The sequence below is a fragment of the Catharus ustulatus genome, chromosome 1 (assembly GCF_009819885.2).
Source record: "Catharus ustulatus isolate bCatUst1 chromosome 1, bCatUst1.pri.v2, whole genome shotgun sequence".
Classification (NCBI taxonomy): Eukaryota; Metazoa; Chordata; class Aves; order Passeriformes; family Turdidae; genus Catharus; species Catharus ustulatus.
In genome coordinates, this window is record NC_046221.1 from 4,425,322 (window position 1) to 4,445,893 (window position 20,572).

The 20,572-nt window shown below is 47.0% G+C and overlaps 1 protein-coding gene across 2 annotated transcripts; it reads left to right on the forward strand.

The window, feature by feature from the left end:
- The first annotated feature begins 8 nt into the window (after positions 1-8).
- MYD88 (MYD88 innate immune signal transduction adaptor) lies at positions 9-14,648 on the forward strand. Of its 2 annotated transcripts, none has more exons than XM_033076928.2 (5): positions 9-188; positions 7,657-7,788; positions 9,303-9,483; positions 9,989-10,080; positions 11,696-14,648. In XM_033076928.2, exons 1-5 carry the CDS (start codon positions 149-151, stop codon positions 11,848-11,850), a joined length of 600 nt encoding a protein of 199 aa, XP_032932819.1. In that variant the 5' UTR covers positions 9-148; the 3' UTR covers positions 11,851-14,648. The 2 variants fall into 2 exon arrangements, with proteins under 2 accessions (XP_032932819.1, XP_032932810.1); XM_033076919.2 differs by lacking the exon at positions 9-188 and adding an exon at positions 2,514-2,856.
- The last annotated feature ends 5,924 nt before the right edge of the window (positions 14,649-20,572 follow it).

Below are 20,572 nucleotides of genomic sequence, written 5' to 3' on the forward strand. Positions count from 1 at the left end.
GTGTTCAGTCAGAACTGAAACTTCTTGTGCTGATTTTTAACCTTTTAAAGTTTTGAACCCACCAACTGTTGTGCAATTAAAAGTTTTGCTACTGGAATATTTTATCTTCCTCATTTCCACAGAGCTCCATAGATAGAGCTTGCAGAGGATGTTCTTTTACTGTGTCTCCTGCAGGACTTTGAGAAGCAGTGAGTTCCTCCTGAAAATGTCTTTGTGATACCCTGTTGTTTTTGGTTCCATCCTGGAAGCTGACAAATTTTCAGTTCATAGCCAAGAGTTGTGTTTTGTACTCAGCATCAAAAACAGTTTGAAATGGATCCCTAACCATTTTTAGGATTGTATTTTTATGCAGAATGCTCTACTTGCTAGAAGAGTTTGGGAATTTGGAGATATTTGTGCTGTCATAGAGCATTGTCATCTGAGGGGAGCCCAGGTCTGAACACTTTGACCACCAAAGATGGGATGTGGTTCTGGGTTTATTGCTACTAGAGATCCACTGGGCCTGTTCTGTAAAGAGTAACTGTAATACTGCAAAATCTCTGAACGTTCTGGGTTGTTGGGTTCAGGTCTGGGTGAGAATTAAACAGACATTGAACACAAGAGCAAGTTGTTCTGCCAAAACCAAGTGACTTTGAACACAAGCCCTATCATGGCCACATTAACAATTCTACAATTTGTTGTATGCCTGGGCAGGAATGTGGCCATCAGGAGGTGATTTTGGGGGAATAGAGTGAAACAGCTTTTAGTGACAGCACTGTTCTCTCTGGCATGAGTGTCTCCTGACACACAGCACAGATCCCTGTCCAGGCTGCTCCAGAAGGCAGGGAAATACATTTGGACAAAGCCCAGCAGGAGAATCACAGAATCAATTAGGTTGGAAAAGTCCTCTGAGATGATTGAGTCCAACCTGTGACCCAACATCACCATGTCAGTGCCACATCCAGTCTTTCCTTGAACAGCTCCAGGGATGGGGATTCCTCTTCTCTGGGGAAGCCCATTCCAATGTAATCATCCTTTCTGTGAAGAAATTCTTCCTGATGTCCAACCTAAACGTACCCAACACACTTTAAGACTCTGTCATCTTCCCCTATCATTTATTGCCTGGGAGAAGAGGCCAACCCACAGTTATCTACAACCTCCTGTCAGGAGGGAGTTTCAGAGAGTGATAATGAATCCCCTGGGCCTCCTTTTCTCCAGATTAAACACCCTCAGCTCCTTTGGCCACTTCTCATGTGCTCCAGAGCATTCCCCAGCTTCATTCCCTTCTCTGGACCTGCTCCAGCCCCTCAATGCCCTCCCTGACCTGAGCCCAGCACTGGGTACAGCACTGGATGTGCCGAGCACAGGGGCAGCATCCCTTCCCTGTGCTGGTGGGGACTCTCCCAATGCCATCCATCCCATCCCTGTGCTGCTGGGGACTCTCCCAGTGCCATCCATCCCATCCCTTCCCTGCTGGGCACTCTCCCAATGCCATCCATCCCTTCCCTGTGCTGCTGGGCACTCTCCTGATGCCATCCATCCCTTCCCTGTGCTGCTGGCCACTCTCCCAATGCCATCCAGCCCATCCCTAGTGCTGGTGGGGACTCTCCCAATGCCATCCATCCCTTCCCTGTGCTGCTGGGCACTCTCCTGATGCCATCCATCCCTTCCCTGTGCTGCTGGCCACTCTCCCAATGCCATCCAGCCCATCCCTAGTGCTGGTGGGCACTCTCCTGATGCCATCCCTGCCCTGCTGGGCATTATCCCAGTGCCATCCATCCCATTCCTGGTGCTGCTGGGCACTCTCCCAATGCCGTCCATCCCATCCCAATCCTGCTAGCCCCTGTCCTGCTGCCATCCCTTCCCTTTCCCTTCCCTTTCCCTTCCCTTTCCCTTCCCTTTCCCTTCCCTTTCCCTTCCCTTTCCCTTCCCTTTCCCTTCCCTTTCCCATCCCAGCTGGCCCCCGTCCCGCTGCCAGCCCATCCCATCCCTGCTGGCCACTCTCCCACTGCCATCCTGTCCTGTCCCGTCCCGTCCCATCCCATCCCATCCCTGTATCCCATCCCATCCCAGTATCCCATCCCATCCCTGTGTCCCATCCCATCCCTGTATCCCATCCCTGTATCCCATCCCATCCCATCCCTGTATCCCATCCCTGTATCCCATCCCTGTATCCCATCCCATCCCTGTATCCCATCCCTGTATCCCATCCCTGTATCCCATCCCTGTATCCCATCCCATCCCATCCCATCCCATCCCATCCCATCCCATCCCATCCCATCCCTGTATCCCATCCCTGTATCCCATCCCTGTATCCCATCCCTGTATCCCATCCCATCCCTGTATCCCATCCCTGTATCCCATCCCTGTATCCCATCCCTGTATCCCATCCCTGTATCCCATCCTTCCCATCCCCGTCCCGCCCATCCCCGCGCTCCGAGCCGGGCGTGCCGAGCCGTGCGGGGGCGGGCAGAGGCGGAGCGAGCCGGGAAGCGAAAGTACCGGCGAGGGGAAGTTTGGAGCGCGGCAGGGCCATGGCCACGGCCCCGTCGGAGCCCGGCGCGGTGCCCGGCGCGGTGCCAGCGCTGGACCTGCACGCCGTGCCCATGGTCGCCCTCAATTACGGCGTTCGCCGCCGCCTCGGGCTCTACCTCAACCCGCGGGCGGCCGCGGCCGCCGACTGGACGGCGCTGGCCGAGGCGCTGGGATGCAGCTTCCTGGAGATCCGGAGGCTGGAAGGGCTGCCCGACCCCACGGGCACGCTGCTGGACGAGTGGCCGGGGCGCTGTCCCGGCGGGGCCACGGTGGGGCAGCTCCTGGATGTGCTGCGCTCCTTGGGTCGCGATGATGTCCTGACAGACCTGGGCGGCAGCGTGGGTGAGGAGCTGGGGATGGGGAGAGCTGGGATGGCCGGGGATGCTGGATAGCCGGGGAATCATGGATAGCCGGGGAATACTGGATAGCTCGGGGAATCATGGATAGCCGGGGAATCCCGGATAGCCCAGGGAATACTGGATAGACCAGGGAACCTTGGATAGCCGGGGGAATCCTGAATAACCCAGGGGAATTCCGGATAGCCCAGGGAATCCCGGATGGCCCAGGGAATCCCGGATAACCCAGGGAATCCCGGATGGCCCAGGGAATCCTGAATAACCCAGGGGAATCCCGGATAGCCCAGGGGAATCTGGATAGCCTAGGGAATCCCGGATGGCCCAGGGCATCCTGGATAGCCCAGGGAATCTCGTTTAGCCCGGGGAATGCCAGAGCTTGCCCTCGGTGCTGCTTCCTTGGTGCCTGGGGAGGGATGCTGTTCCTGTTGGTCCTTGTGTCCATGCTGTTCCTGTTGGTCCTTGTGTCCATGCTGTTCCTGTTGGTCCTTGTGTTCCTGCTGTTTGTGTTAGTCCTTGTGTTCCTGCTGTTCCTGTTGCTCTTTGCTGCTCTGTCCGTGGAGGTGAGGTTAAGAAGAAATCCCACTGGAGAAGAAAAGCCCTTTCCAGATGATGGAGTGACATCCTCGGCGCTGTTGGGAAGGCCACAAAGATGCTCCAAAGGCTGGAGCACCTGTGCTGTGGAGACAGGCTGAGAGAGCTGGGGGTGTTAAGAAGAAGAGAAGGCTCCAGGGAGACCTTACAGCCCCTTCCAATATAAAGGGGGCTTGTAAAAAGAGAGAGAGGGACTTACTGCATGGGTGGATAGTGATAGGATAAAAACTAAAAGAAGAGAGATTTAAATTAGATATTAGAAGATTAGATATTAGATTAGCTATAAGGAGGAAATTCTTCCCTGTGAGGATGGTGAGGCCCTGGCACAGGTGCCCAGAGAAGCTGTGGCTGCTCCTGCATCCCTGGAAGTGTCCAAGGCCAGGTTGGATGTGGCTTTGAGCATCCTGGGGTGGTGGAAGGTGTCCCTGCCCATGACAGGGGATTGAAATGAGATGACCTGTAAGATCCCTTCCTGTCCAAACCATTCTGTGGTTCACAGAAGTCTCACCTGGCTTCCAGGAGAGATGTGTGCTGTGTTTCTGCTAACCATAAGCCCTGCAAAGTGACCCAGAGCCCTGTCTTATCCCAAACCTTCAATCAAAAAGTTTCTGTGTGTCAAAAGATGCTCTTATCCAGGAGACAGATTGCACTGACACCAGACAGTGTGAAAATTATGATCTGTGATACAGTGTGATAGGAAGATGTTGGGGGAGATGAGGGATGTGTGGAGCTGGATAATGTCAGAGGGAAAAAAACTCCATGCAAACTGAAAAAATTGAGACAGGTCAATGGGAAGAATGAAGGTCCTTGTGCTGTTCTGATGACTTTTTCTTTTTGGGCTCTTTGTATTCTTTGTGACCAGAGAAATTCCGAGGGAACCCAGATGTCATCAGAAGGGGAAATTTTTTGCAAAAGGATTTCCAAAGCCAGAGAATTCCCTGGAGGCCTGTGTTGTATAACAGAGCTTAGTGAGTTAGCAATGAGGAAGTAATAAATCTCACTTCCTGTTACTCATGGAGGTAAAGGAAGATGTAGAAATTCATCTGTGTAGAAAGCCTGACCAAGAAGCAATGAGAACTTCCCTTTGGTCCTGGGGTTCTTCCTATTTAAGATCACAGTCTGAAGGCCAGGTTTGGGGGAAAACAAAAGCATCAGTGTGCTTTGTGATCTGCTTATCAGAGGTTCCTAACACATCTGGGGGAGCTTCCAGCTGTGCTAAAGGTCTGGGGCTTCACAAAAACATTTGGATTATGCAGGGTGGTTCTGGCTCTGAGCTCAGGACCTGTCTGTCCCACTGGGAGGGAGTGTGGTGGATGGCTTTGTCAGAGCTGGAATAGATTCCAGCAGGAGTGGGAAGAGCCTGGGCTGCAGGAAAATCACAAGTTTTACCCAGAGTTGGGTCATGCTGATAAGAGGAGACACGTAAATACTTGGAAGAAGGGCCCACTTATTGGCTGTTCAACAAAAATACTGTGTGTGGCTCAGGAAATTCCTTAGCTGTGAATAGTCCTAAAGATAGATTATAAAACCAGATTGTAGATTGTAGACCTAAAAGATAGATTTTAAGGAAATACATATATATATATATATAAGGGAAATATATCTGTAAGCTAATTTTATTTTTATGTTCCCCCTAGACACATGGTTTTGTGCAGTGCTTGAGACAGGATGAGGCTTGGGACCAATGCACCTTCAGCCTGACCAGTGTGACTGTTCCTCTTTGATGATTTTTGGCTGAGGACTGCACTGAGGGACTGTGACCTGTTGCTGATGCTGAGAACTCTTGCAGAAGTCAGATATATTTACACTTGAAAAGGAAAGGAATAGTTTCATGTACTCTTGTGCACAGTATTTCCTGATGCCAGGGGCATCTTTCTCTACCACTGGAACTTCTTCAGTGGGATCCAGTTCAGAATCAGAAAACATCAGTGCTGATGTCCCAGCAGCTCTGCCCTAACTGTGATCTTCCTCTGCAGTTTATTTTGCTGTAGAATTATCATCTTCAGGGATGTGAAGCTTTTTGCTTTGATACATTTGTGTTCTTTCCTGATGAATCTCAATTATTTTTGTTCCTTCCCTGACCTGTTACAAAAGTGCTGCTTTCCTGCCTGGCAATTACTGGCTCTGTTTTCTCTGTGTTTTCATCATGCTACTGATTTTGTGCTCTAGATTTCATGTTTCTATTCTTTTTTTTCCAATTCCTCCAGAATTTGTTTGACTGTCAGAGGAATGTAAAGCCTTGTTAGGTGCTTGGTGGAGGAGGACGTTTCAGAGGGGTTTCTTGCTGCTTGGTGTTGTTGTTTAGCATCCTTCATCTTTATGGTCCCAAAGTCATCCCTGATCCTTGTTTACTCTCATTAACCTGTACAGTCAGGTGCTGTTTCCAGCTGGGGACTGATCCATCCCAAACCAGAGGCAAGGAGAGAAGACTTGGAGCAAATGAACATTTCTGTATTGAGCACTGTGCAATGCTGTTAAATAATTGCCTTTTCTTGCCTACTCAGCAGTACTTTGGATTGGCTCCCAAGGGAATCAAGGCACACTTAAGGTGGTGGCTGTGTGCCAGCGCTTCCTCTGAGGCTGCTGAACCCGTTGGCAACTTCAAAGTGACTTTAATAATGATTTCAAAGATACTGACTTAGCTGACACACCTCGTGCAACAGGCAGCTGGCAGAGAGGTGGGACCTGAGTTAGGGCTTTAGTGAGGAAGTGTGTGAAATCTGAACCTTCTGACTGGTAAAGAATGTGGCTGATTCTTCCCTCTGCAGGACTGGGGAACTTGAGGGGAGGAGAAGAGCAGATTGGGGGTGTCTCAGCCTCAGAAAAAGATTTGATCAGATCTGAGTCTTATTAGCTTGGAGGTAATCCAGTAATGAGATGCAAAGCTGAGATAGAAGCAGAGGATGGGGGCTCAAGCTGGGGCTCCTGCAGACCTGCTCCTGCCAGGTTGTGTTACAGAAGGACTCACTGGGGTCCCACCAGCATCCTGCACCTCCAAGGGATCCTTTACTCTGCTGTGCCAGCTGACCAGTACTGATTAACACTTCTTGGGTGGGGTTTTTATAAAATCTTAAGTAAAGGCAAAGTCTCTAGGGAGTTTCATCTTTTTCTTAATTCCTGCTTTCAAATCTCCTTTTACTTTCAGTTCTTCTGTAATTGCAGAGTAGCAGAGGCTGCAGAGCTTCTTGTTGCTTCCCCAAAGACTTCACATGTAGATTGATGATCTATTTTTAAACCAAGTCTGTTTATAATAGATCTGTGCCCATCACTGACCTGGTTGGGAAGTTCACAGCAGTGACTGTGCCAGGTCTTTGCCCTTCAGTTATCTCAGGGTGAGGTTCATGCCTATGCCATCCATCTCTGCTTGAGATAAGAGGTTCCCTACTGCTGTTGCACAACATAAAAGCTGCTTCAGGGGCTCCTTAAATTTTTACATGGTCCTGCTGTATGTGAGTGTGGAGAGTCACTGTACCTGCAGTTGTCCTGGCTGGCAAAGGCTGGGGGTGTCAATCAGCTCTTGTGTGTCTGTAGAGAATTGCTAAGGTTGGAAAAGACCTACAGGATCATTAACCCAGCATTGCCAGGGCCAGCTCTAAACTCTGTCTCCAAGTGCCACATCTACACATCTTTTAAATCCCTCCAGGGATGCTGGCTCCACTATTGCCCTGGGCAGCCTGTTCCAATGCCTGACCTCCCTTTCAGTGAAGAATTGTTCCCTAATATCCAATCTAAACCTCCCCTGGTGCAGCTTGAGGCCATTTTATCTTGTCTTATGGCTTTTTACATGGGCAGAGAGGCTGATACCATGAAAACCTCCCCAACTGTTTTATGATTTCAGATATTCCAGAATGCAGAACAATGAGAGCAGATAGTATAGTTGGGACCTGCTCTGTACCTTACTCCTAGTATTAAATACTGGGGCATAGTAGAGCTAAGGGGAGGAGGAAGAATAAAACAAATTAAAAAATGTAATTCTTAAAAATCAAGAGTGATTTTCAGGAATTAATTGTTAGAGGAGGTGGTGGAGGCAGCATCAAGACATTCAGAAAGAGGTGAGAGAAATTCAACATACTGAAAAACCCAGACAGGGGGATTCCCTCTAGCATCCCTGATCCATGAAATACCTATTCCTGTTTTAATGAACTCCAGCAGTGTAAACTTGGGTTACAGGAGCCTCTTGCCCTGGTTTTTGCAGAGGAGGACTGTAAGAAGTACTGGCAGAGGAAGCAGGAAGAGGCCAACCAGCCTCTCCAGGTGCCAGCAGTGGACAGCAGTGTGCCAAAGACATCGGAGCTGATGGGCATCACCATCAGGGATGATCCCTACGGTAAGAGCCCGTGCTTCTACTGCTGCCTGACACCTCCTGGTGGAATCTCCTTCCCCATGGGGAGTGCAGAAAACCTGCTTGCTTTCATAATTCCAGGCCAGAAAGCATTCCTGAGGAACACTTCACCCAGGAGCAGGCTGGCACAGAGCCACTGGACACACATGGGAGGAGACTTTGCAGAAATATTTCCCTTAGCCCAGCCTGGCCCAGAGCAGCAGCTGCTGAAAGCTCAAGGGGTTGGAGCCCAGGGGGAAGAGTGGCAGAGGTGATTTCCCTGCCCTGTCTTTGGCAGGTGGAACCACCTTGAATGAAAAGGAAGTGGGTTTGAAGTAGGGCAGGGTGTGCAGTGGGTGGAGAGAGGAAATGGGTTCTGTGTGTGTGCATTGCTGTGTGTGCAGCCAGGTGTGTGCTGGCCAGACTCACTTCAGGGCCACATTTGCTGCATGTGTGGACATCACTAAACCATCCCCAAATATCCACAGAGCAATAATCTGGTGTTTGTACACATCAGCTTTGCCTGACGTGACCCCCAGGTTAGCGCCATGCCCCTCCAGCAGTACCCTCAGTTTGACTGACCTGGCAGACATCCCCCTTCTGCTTCACTGGATGCTTCTTGGGCTGAATCTGCCTGCTGGGTTGATACTTTACTCAGCAGCTTTTAGAGCCTGACCTAGTTTTTCACTGTGGTAGGCTTTAATTGGCATTAAAAAATTGAATATATCTGTAATGACATTGATATGGGAAAAAACACAGTTGGAAACTGTCCAGCAGTATTAGGGCGCTTAATTATGAGAAACATTGCCCTTAAAATGCAGCACTTTAATATTTGGATAACTGCTAAATAAATAAGAGCTACCAGGCATTAATGTCATTGGAAAAGAGGCCTGTTAGGATATGACCTCAGGTACCCAGGTTTGACATCCTAGCTATAAAAATGGCAGGTTCCAAAAGTCAAGGTTCACCCCATAGCTCCATTGATAGCAGATGGCAGTTCATTGCTGAATGCTGTTTTGGTTGGGAAGTTTGAATCCCTGAACTGTGGGAAAAGGACCCAGAGCCACAAGGATATTACAGATGTGAAACTCTCAGTGAGATCCCAGAGTGTCAGGGCTCTGAGTTGTATCCCCTGGGGTACTCTGCTCCCTCCAGCTCCACCTAGAGTCCCTGTGGCTGGATGTTATTGCCTCCACAGATTTTTCCTGTCTGCACTTCAGCTCTTTTCCCTGACCCCTGCCAGGCAATGTGTGTGTGTGTGTGTGAACAGCCTGGCCAGTGACAGCAGCCAGGGCACTGATGTGTGTTACCTCCTGCCAGCCCTGTTAAGGGCAGGAGTCTGGGCTGAAGGGCAGTTCAACTAATAAAATGCTAAATTACCTTTGCCAGTCTGACCAAAGCTTCTCTCAGAGTCAGACTCCTGATTCTGAGTTAAAGTCTGTGGGAGCTCTTGAAAGTTCCCGACAGGAGTGAACTTCATTTATAGTAGAAGATGACAGCTACATTTTTAATGGTTTCAGGGAGTGGAACAGAGATATTTGATGCCTTCATCTGCTACTGTCAGAAAGACCTCCAGTTTGTCCAGGAGATGATCAGGGAGCTGGAGCAAACAGAGTTCAAACTGAAGCTCTGTGTGTTTGATCGGGATGTCTTGCCAGGAACCTGTGTGTGGTCCATCAGCGGAGAACTTATAGAGAGGAGGTAAGTGAACCATGGCTCTTGGGGCCAGCTGTGAGTGCACTGGAACATTACATTCATTTTACAGTGATGTTTGCAGCCTGGTGCCAGTGAAGCAGCAAAAATCCACAAGAATGTCTTAATGGGGTCAGTTTTATGCTCTTGGCTCGAGAAGGACGACCCAGGCGTTCCCCAATGTGTCGCCTCATTGTGTTCATGAGGGAGGTGCCACTGTGGTGAGGCATTTTTCTTTGCCTTGTGTGTCATGTATAGACACAGGATCACATAAAGGTTGCACAGATAGTCTGGATTTCACCCTTCCCTCATTTTTTGGTATCTGTAATCGGGTTTTTCTGTGTAACATCTCTATGTGTCTGTCAGTCGTTCCCGCTCTGCAGTTAATTCCTGCTGGAGCACAGCCAGCTCCTTCTCCACTGGAGCAATTCAGAGCAGTACATGCTTCTGTTTGTGGGAATGAAAATCATCTCATTTGACATTTTATTTGTTTTGTCCCCTGCTTAATCTCCAGGTGTCGGAGGATGGTGGTTGTCGTTTCGGATGATTACTTGGAAAGCGATGAATGTGATTTCCAGACCAAATTTGCTCTTAGTCTTTCCCCAGGTAAGAACACACAAATATGCCATTTAAAATTGCACATTATAATTTTTATTACAGTGACATCTAAGCCTTCAGCTGAGGTCAGTGGGCACTGGAACTAACAGGGGCTTCATAATTTGGTTGTGCAGGCAGGGGCTTGGGCTCGGTCCCTTGCCCTGCTCTTGACCTTCCTCATGTGGCTGTGAGCAAGAAGCTGCCTGTGCTGCACTGCTCCAGCTGTCAGTGGGATAATGCTGCCTGCTCCAGAAATGTCAGAGCTGCATGTCAGGCTTGTGAAGGACTTCCAGATCCATACAGGAAAATTTGCTGCTAAAGAGACAAGCAGTGTAATAAATCCAGGATGTGAGTAAAGCTGGGAATTAGGTGACAGGTAATGAACCTACAGATTTCAAGGCTAGGCTGGGTGGGGTTCTGAGCAAACTGGTGTAGAAGTTGTCCCTGCCCATAGCAGGGAGGTTGGAACTGGATGATCTTCAAGGCCTCTTTCAGCCCAGCCCATTCCATTTTGTGATTCTTGAAGGGATCCTTGAGTATTGTGGATAGGTAAACAAAATATGGAATGAATGTCCAACTTGGGTTGGGAAAATGTTTATATATTTTGTTCTGAATTGAAAAGCCACCATTTCACTTCTGCCAGGTCTGTTGTGATTGCTCTTTTCTAGCCACTAATTGTTCTACAGTTGTCTGTGTTGCTGGGGAGTAAGTGCAGCCCAGCCTAATACTATGGAGGATGTATAGATCTGGTTATGTATGTATGTAGATATGTAGATAAATAGTATGGAGGATATATATAGAATTGGGAAGAGTATCTGGATATAAAGCCTCTTCTAGATGAGGCATCTGACATGATATTATAAAGGACATGCCAGAGGTTAGACTGGAAGCTGGTGGCATAGACAGGAATTCACTTCATCTTCCTTGACACACTAATTTCATACAGTTAATCCATTGAGCACTCCCAGGACTTTGTATCAGCCACCAGTCATCAAGATTTGTGGAAAAGTTCTTTCAGTTCTTCAGCAGTTTTTTGTGGGCATCACATCACACTTTCCATTAAAATAGGAAAAGAAGTTCCATCTGCATGGAGTGACCTGAGCTCTAGTGAGAACACGGGGAAGTACAGCTTAGAGAAGTGACAGCTTTACCTGCTTGTGTGGAGTATTAGTAATGCACAGAAGGGTTTGGTGGCAGGCTCTGGGAGCTCCATGGATTACTCCAGCATCTGCTGCAGTTATGAAATCTTGGTTATTTGCCTCATCCCAGTGTCACCACTTGTGCTGGGCACAGTGCAGGTGGTGGCAGGTGTCCCTGTGGAGAGCTACAAGGAGAGAAACTCCTCTGTAGAAGAGCTGCTCCTCCAAGCAGCAGCAGTCACAGGGAGGGTGCTCTCACCTCGTGGTGTCTCAAAACCAGCAGTGCATGTTAGCAGGGGGATTCACTGGGGAACATCTGCAGCCTGAGTAAATCAGGACTCAGAGACTTGCTCTCCAGAGTGAGAGCTGGTTGCAGTACAATCAGATGATGCCCAGTGAGGAGCAAACCTGGATGTGTGTGCTGTGATGGGGAGGGAGTGGATGTGGCTCTGTGTAACCCTCTGCCTGTGGCCCCTCTCTTCCAGGTGCTCGTCAGAAACGGCTGATTCCAGTCAAGTACAAATCCATGAAAAACGAGTTTCCGAGTATCTTACGGTTCATTACCATTTGTGACTACACCAATCCTTGCACCAAAAAATGGTTCTGGACAAGACTGGCAAAATCCCTCATGCTGCCCTGATGCAAAGTGCTGAGAGCTGGGTGCTCTGTAACCTGTCCTGGCTGTGCCTTCAGACCAGGGTGTCCTTGGCACGGGGTTTTCCACCACTCCAGAACCTGGATCCTTGCTTGGAGCCTGTGACTGAGAACAAAGAACTCTCCCCAGCACTTCTTCACAACTCTGAGGGGAAATAAAGCAACTGTGTGGGTGTTCTGGGTTAAGTCAGTGAGCAGCACATCCAGCATTTGTGGAGTAAGCACTTTCACTGAAAATACTGAAAATACACATTTGAAGAGTGTCTGATACAGGAAGACTGTTGTAAAAATTAGCAAGACCTCAGAGTGTCAAACTGCAGGTTTTGTCAATGTTTCAAAGCTACAGTAACATCAAGCCTTGTGGGAATTTTATGGTATTGGACAGGTCTGTTTGTATTCAGGTCACCTTATACCAGCATTTAATATTCCCAGATATTACTAAATTTTTACTTCTCCCTCAGGAGAAATTCAGTCTTAAAACAGATATTTTCAGTGACAGTCCTTACTGCACAAAACAAGGGCTGCTGTTGCTCATTGATTTGACCAAGGTGTGCACCTCAGTGGGTCCAGATCTCAAATTCCTTCACCTTTAAAAGCTTTCCAAAACACAGCAGCTTTTGGGATGCCTCAAAGGCACAGGGCTAAACACTGAATAAGGAATGTATTAAATTGACATTTGGCTGTTTGAAATATGGAGGTGAATGTTACATTAATATGAAAGAGCCTAATTTAATTAACTGCCACAATAATTAGTGTATTTCTGTGACTAAGGCTCAGAGCAATGTCAAGACTGCTCTGCTTTTTAGACTTGGCCTTGAATCCTGCCCATGACTAGGGGATCTCATCAGTGCTCCAGGGTGGAGGTCATGAGTTCTACCCAAAGGAGTGTCTAAAGCGATCCATTGGTGTATTAAACAGATTTACAGTAAATATTGACTTTTTAAATTGGGGAAGAGAGGAATCTTGCTTATGTATCTGCAGTTGCTTGAACTCTGCCCCTTTGTTCATTACTTCAGCCACTGACGCATGTTGATTTTACAGCTTAATGTTTTACTAGTTTACATTTTTAAGGTTGCATCTGGATGTGATTTTTTTTTTTTTTTCAATTTTAGCTTTGTTTTAAAGCATTACCAAGGCTGAGACAGAAATGTGCTCCTGCCCCCTCCCTCTCACTCCCTGTCAGTGAATGATTCCTAGCCAGGGATGCTGCCAAATCCTGTCCAGGTGTTGCTGCTGCTTCCTCCTGGCTGACAGCAGCAGCCCTTGACCTGAGCATGGTGAAGCTCATTCACACACATCATGTTGGCAGCAGGAGCCATTTTTGGGTGTTTCTTCTACAAAAGTAACTGCTGCCATCGTGCCAAGGTGACATTTGCACCTTCCTGTCTTGCTGGAACAAGTGAGAAGTCTGTGGGCACGGGGAGGAGGAAAGTTAACTTGATGAGGGGTTTCTGAATAGTTTGTCTTCCAGTCCTATTGCTCTGGGGCCTCTCCTGCAGAAGTGGAGACAGCTGCTTGCCTCGGGCTTTCTGCATAATCGTTAAATGTTAATTATAGAAGAGCTTCAGGAGGCTGCTTGATCCCCAGGTGCTCCGGGGGCTCAGTGAATTCTCCTACTCTGGAGAGTCTATAAACATCAATTATGGGTCATTACTCACAGGACCCAAGCAGATTCCTCCTGCCTGGAGAGCTGGAAGGGCTCTTGTGGCTGGTTCAGGGGCAGCTGAGGCAGAGGAGCCCGGGCTGTGGACGCTAGAGGGAGGTCATGGCCCACGCCAGGGAATGAGGGTGGGATGGGGAGACACAGCCAGCAGGGCTCAGACCCTGTCAGGCATAGAAAAAACTCCAATGGGTTCTCCTCCTCTTCCCCTTGCTCCCCTTCTGGGCAAGGTTTACCAAAACCAGCGAGAATTTTGGCAGCTTGAACCTCGCGCGATGTGTTCCGAGTCCTGATGGTTTGGGATGTGGTGTGTTGTGTATGAGGGGAAAATAAAAGTTGGAGAAATTATAATGTTTGTAACAGGAGATTTGGTGACCCCCCCAACAGGGAAAGTGCTGGTTCTGGAAGGGAAAGCAAACAGAGAAGCTGAATTTCTAAATTTTTTGAGTTCCGGTAGATACGTGCCATATTCCAGTTAGTGGTGAAAGATGTTGGGATTTTTTACTGCCCTGCTTGTGGTGCCCTGGCCTTTCTCTCTGCTTGGCTTGGATGCTGGGAAGGTCTTACTGTTATGGGGCTGTTGCTTTATGACAAGTTACTATGTGTCTTATAGGCTAAAATAATTATTTTAAAGTGAGGTAACAGCCCTAAAACATAAAATATGCTTTAAATCTGTTCTCTTCTATGTAAACCCCAGAGTTCATGCACTGTTACACTTTCCTGTCTGCCTTGTCACAATAACGTGAAGTGTGACATTGTGAATTATACAAAATGTAGTTGTGAACCATTTACCCATTTCAGTGGCATTTTGTGTTCTCCTCCCCTCTTTCATGCTCAATGGAAGGTCAGAATTTTTGAACACCTTTAAAAAAGGGATTTATAAAATTGTGATGTCACAAGATTTTTTCTATTTTGTCTCTGTCCCTCTCTGAAATTGTCTTAGTTGAATCTGTTATTTCCAAATCATTTATTTTTATATACAGACATATATGTTTATAATAATTTTGTGTCCTGATACAAAGGGGGAAAGCATCTGTCTTTATAGGCATTCTGAAAATAGACAATGTTTCTGTTTTTCTCCTAAGAAATCCAAACTTTTGCTACTTCTGAAAACATTTTAAAATAAAGAATGAAAACCCAGCAGGCTGAATCTGCTTTGTGGGCATCGAAGAACAAAACTGTGTCTCAAAATGAAGTGTAAGAGAGGAATGAAATGGGATAGTTCTTTATTTTCTTTCCATGTTTTGGATAAATGGCATCAGAGGGGGTGGTTGGCTGTGCCTGGGGGAAAGAGAAATAGAGTTATGTCATGCCAGGAGGAAATTTTATCAAGGAATTGTACTTCAGACACATAGTTCCTCTCCAGGTATTGTTTATGGGTTTGTGATCTGTGTTGCCATCCTGGATTTCCTCAGCCCATCAGGCTGGAAGGGACAGAGCCAGGCTTCTGCTGGGATGCTGCTCCTGTCCCACACCCTTTCTGGAGGCCCCAGCAGGGATTCTGACAGCACAGGGATCTGGGTGATTCTGTCAGCTTTATTTCCTTTGGCTTGCACTCAGCCAGGGCCATAACTCAGAAACCCAGCAGCTGTCAGGCCAAGGCCCTGCCACAGGAAAAGATGAGGGATCGCTAAATCACGGAAGCGTTGGTGGGAAGGAATTCCTGGAGGTCAAGGCTGAGCTGCTCTTCCCCATGGGAGGGGCCATACCCTAAACCACTTGCAGGACCACATTCCCTATAGAGCATATGAAGTCTTGTCTCTGCTATGGCTGCTATGAACATATGGACAGCAGGATGGAAAGCATAAATTATTCTAGATGGAAACTGCTGGCAAGAGCAGCCTGCCAGGAGGGTCCCATTCCCTGGAAGCTGGCATCCCATCACTCCCAGTGCAGCTTTACACACTCTCCTGTTCGTGGTTTGGAGCAGTTAATGATTTTTACCCATATTTGAGCTCTGATTCAGGATGGGTTGAGGCAGCAGCAGCTCTTTTCCAGCTGTCATTCCCCTTTTGCTGAAGAAATATTCCCAGTCCTCTGTTTTACTTTGGTGCCATTTCCTCATTTACTGGAGGACAGCGTTTACCTGGTAAAAACTGCTGCAGAATGTTCTCAGCTTCAGAAAGAGAGGACAAGTATTGACCTCAATGGATCAAATTCCATCCTTCATTTTCACTAAAGTGACAAGAGCTGTGTTACCATGAGGGACTGCTTGGTCCAGAGGGCACATTTACAGGAATAAAATTAGCATAAGGAAGAAAGAGTAATTATGCATAAAAAATAACTGGAAAAATGTTACTTGAGCATCCTCTAAACAGATTTTAATAAGGCAATAAAATCAAGCCCCGCAAGGTTCACACTGCTGGGAAACATGCTCATAGAGTTTATAAAAGAGCACCTCTGTCATGCCATTTGGGGCTTTACAACATGTGTTGTGTACAAATATTTTGCTGAAGGTAATTTTCTCTAGGTGTTACAACCATTTTTGTATCACCACTAGGACTTTGAGATGACTTTGAACCCAACCCAACCTCTTGATCAGCACTATCAAGCCCAGCCCTGGAAAAACTTGTTTATTTTGCAACAAAATCTGCAGTCAGGGGACTGAATAGTGTTGTATTCTCTCTGGGGCTGTGCTGCACTATGAAAGTTTAATTAATTGAAGCTGTGTTTAAGTCTTAAGCAGTTCCAAAGTCTGATTTACAAACATTGCACTTTCTGTTCTGCAGCAATACCCAGCTTAGCAGCGCCTTTTCCTCATCCTACTGCCACTGATAAAGCTGCTCATGCCATGGCAGAGGTTGGGGCTGTCCTTGCCCACCAGACAGTCTGATCCTTCTATCTCAGCTGGATAGATGGTTTCCACAAAAGCAGGGGATGCATCCCTGCAGTTCAGAGCATGAGGGCTGTATCAACTGCATATGGAGCTTCTCCTGCCTCACAGCCAGCTTTGATTCCCATTTCCTAAATTCCTAGTCCTGCTTAGGGTGGGTTTTGGTGGGGCTAGACTGGAAGGAAAGAATGAATGTATCTGTATTGTTGATGAAACACTTAACTATGGCTCTCTACAAAAGGTTGCTTGTGGTTTTTTTCTCCTCCTATTTCCACACACTTTCCCACTGCCTTGGAGAGCAGGACAAGTGTCTGGCTGAGCCCAAGGACAGCACAGCTGCTCCATCCTGTGCCTCCAAGCCTCCCCTTCCCAGCAAACACAGAGAACCCCCTGTGAGGAGGCAGGTGGCAGATGGCTGGGAGCACAGAGGTGCTGGGAGGAACATGCCAGCATTTCCTCAACAGTCAAGCATCCAAACCCTCCCCAGACCAGACAGATTTTACATAGCTGTCAGTCTTTCTGTGCATTCCTGCAGGGAAAGAGCAAAGCAGTGTGTCTGGCTGGGTGCCAGCCTCCAGGGAAAGATGCACTGGGTCCTGCTGGCTGCTTATTCACCTGTGCCAAGAGAGCAGGAGGGCTCTGCAGAGGAGGCAGTGGGTGACATGAGGCAGGACCACAAAAAGAACCCTTGCTCCAAACCCAGGGAGAACATGGAGGCTCAATGCTGCCAATCTTCCGTGATTTCTTAATGAAATCAAAGTAATGAGGTGATAAAATAGGGCTTTATCCACTGCTTAGGCTGCTAGTCAGGAACTCACAGGGAATGTGTTCAGGCAAATGTGGGGTTACTATGAAGTGAAATCTCACAAAGTTTTTGCAGCATTTTTCTAAGCTCTGATTTTCAGCTGTGTCCGCCTTCTGTCTGTGTCAGCAGAATGAGATCTATGAGCTGCAAGACCTGAGGTGTTTAACTGTTCATGTGCCATTTTGAGGCTGTTTCCCCAGAAACAAATATCACTCAGGAGGGGAAAAACTGGCAAAGCAAACCTGGAGTTCCCCATACACTTCCCTGTCCCACTGGAGCCATGGCAGACCCTGCAGTCGACTTTACAGCAACATTTTCAAAAGTATTCAGAAATCTGAAAACTGCTGAATCATAGAAGGTTTAATGTTTGATTTTTGGTAGCACTTGACAGAGACCCCTCTGGTGAAATATTCAGCAAAATGAGATTTCAAGTGTTTTGAGCTGAGGAATAAATTGGACATTGGCCTTAAACTATCACTGTCTCAGTATCAATAAAACCTTCACAAGTATGTAAAGACCATAATTTTTCAATGCCAGTAAAGGGCTTTTGAGATCTTCAGAAAGACAAAGAAGAGAAGCATTACATGTTTTACTTATTTAGTCTTAAAATTAACATTCCCTGCTTTTCCTAGCAGTTATTCTCTAGACTCCTTGGTGCCTTCACCTCTCCTAGCACTGCACCTGGCATCTGCTCAGCTGTGTTGTGTTTTTGAGCACGGGGAGTGGAAGCTTTTCAGGTTCTCTCGCAGGATCTCGCCTCATCAGCATGCTGCTCTTGGCAGACGGTCTTGTCTTCAGCTCCAAGACATGCATATTGATCAGTCATTTCCTTTTGTTACCTTGCATCCTGCCATCGATTTTAATTGTTCCCTACTGAAGAGGAAGCATTCAGTACACGTACAATTACCAGCGACAAAATCCTTGCTTTCCACACCTTTTGCCAGGCGGTGCCTGAGCTCAGCTCTCCAGAGCTGTGGATCTCTCTCCCTCTCAGCAAGCAGCAATCTGCACCAATCATGCAGCAGTCAATTTGTGTCTATTAAATCAATTTCTGATTCTCGGTGACAGCTTTCCCTGCCGCATGATTTCACACTTCAGCAGTTTGTTCCTGAGGTGCCATGTGGGTTTTTTTTCTTTTTCGAAGGGGTGATGGTGATAATGCATTTCGTTTGCAGATACCTTACTCACTTCTTCCCAGATCCTCTTTCCTGCTGCTGTCTTTAAGGGACTTGTACAACTTCAAATGACTCCTAGTGAGTCTCCTCTTGTGGCTCTTCTCTGGCTCCTCATTAGCCCACAGGGCTGTTCCTGGGCTGTTCCCTGGAGCTTCCTGCTGCTGAAGTGGAACAGCTTCTCCAAGACAAAGCTGCAGCTTGGTCCTGTACCTCCCACCCCTATGGTGCAAAATACCGAAGCTGGGAACTGCTGTGATTCATTAATTTTTCTCCTTTTTATTTCCAAGATACCTTCTTAGATTGTTCTCATTTTTAAAAAGCATTCCTGCACTCTCAGAGGGCTTTCATTAAAAATATTTCCTGAAGGCTCTGTGTGGGAGGCCCTCGGTCCCCTCCCACTGTCTCTCTGATTCTAGGTTTTCCTTTAGATACACAAAAAAGGATCCTATTTTTAGCAGCTAGCAGTCACTGGCACAGGAATTCATGAGTAGGGAGGAAAGGATGTGAACTATCCAAATATATTTTTTTTTCAAATGAGATCTCTTTACATTCCTATCACCACAGTAATAAGCCATGAGTCACTGTTAAACTGAACTATTAGACCATTATTGTAAACTCATGTCACTAGAATCTGCTAATGTGAACCATAAACCTTGCCTGCCCTCTGCTTTGCCGGGTTCAAGAAGATATTGGCCATTTATAAGAAAAAGAACAGTATTCTCTCACAAATTTTATTCCCAGATGGCAAGAAGAGAATGAAATCTGATTAAATCCTATCTCTCTATTCCTAGGGTTTCTTTTCTCGTTGCCTTTTCAGAGAATTCCTCTTACTTCACTATAACATTACAAAAGAAGTTTTGATTTCTTCAAAGTTTCCCAGCTGTGAATTGGGTCCAAGCACTGCCAGCTGAGAGAATATCCATGCTGTACCACCTGGGAGCAGCAGTGTCACCTCCAAAAGCTGCTTTCTGTGCTCAGTCCTGCCATGGCCAACCCTCCCTGCCACTGGCTGTTCCAACAAAGTCCCATGTGTCCCTGGGTACTTCCATCTCCTTCTGAGGGTTTGTCAGGGGTTATGTCCAGACTGAGTTTTTTCTAGAAGAGTTGTGTTGAATAATAAAATGTCAAAATGGTCTTAAATACACAAAGCTTTACATCATAGAACCAACAGTCCTTGACCACCCTTATCAGCTGCAGAAGAGTCAGGCCAGGTGTATCCACTTGTCCATCAGGGTCTGGCTGCTTCTACCAGGCTAATTTTGCACTTTCAAGAGCCAGGGAAAAAGCTCTGAAACACACTCTCATCCCTGTCCTGGTCAGCTGCTTAGAAAATGCTTTATGATGGAGATTTACCCTTCACAGAAGAGGCTGGTTGCAAAACCTTTCTGTCCTCAGAAGCTGTGACATTCCCAGGGTGAAAAGAGGTACAGGCATGTGAAGTGTCTTTCACTGGCCTCGGTAAAGACAAAGAGGAATGAAGAAAGCATTATTGTAAACCAGAGCAGAACAAGGGCTTATTATTAATGGTGGTTCAGGTATGTGCTAATCAAGATCTTGCTACAATTATTTCTCAAGCCTGGCATTGATTTCATATTAGATAGGAAGGAGGCAGCAAACCTTTAATTTGTTACAGAGAGGGTTAAATGGCTTTCAATTTATATACTAAAAAAGTAATAAACTTAGAAGAAAAGAGTAAGATGAAAAAAAAATTGTCTTGGTCATAAACTCATTGCATGTTTCCTGGAGCTTAGAATCTGGGGGATATTTTCAGTGAATGAAGTTAGAGAGCAGCACAGAGTTTCTGTGGAGAGGCAGGGATAAGATGTGTGTTTGCAGAGCAAAAGCTGGTTTCAGTAAACACCCTGTGAGAACCAGAATTCACCTGTTAAAACCGGGCCCTCAGCTACTTGACTTCAAAGTGACCTCAGAGCTGAATTTAAAATAGCTCAGTGACGGGGAGGAGATACAGAGTAGCACACGGATCACTTAGGAAAACCTGCTGGTGTGGTTTAGACAGGAATTTAGTTTGTGGTTTGAAAACAACTATTATTAAAAGCTTGCTCCAGCTGGGGGGGGGTCTGAAATCACTGCTCCTTCCTCCACTGCAGGGTCCTCACCTCATTTCTCCAAAGCAAAGCTGCCAGGAGAAACCCCTGGAGATCGAGTGCAGTGCCTGCCTTTGTTTGTTGGAGAGGAAACTGCCTTGTGCTTAGTTAAGTAATCAGCTGCAGTTTG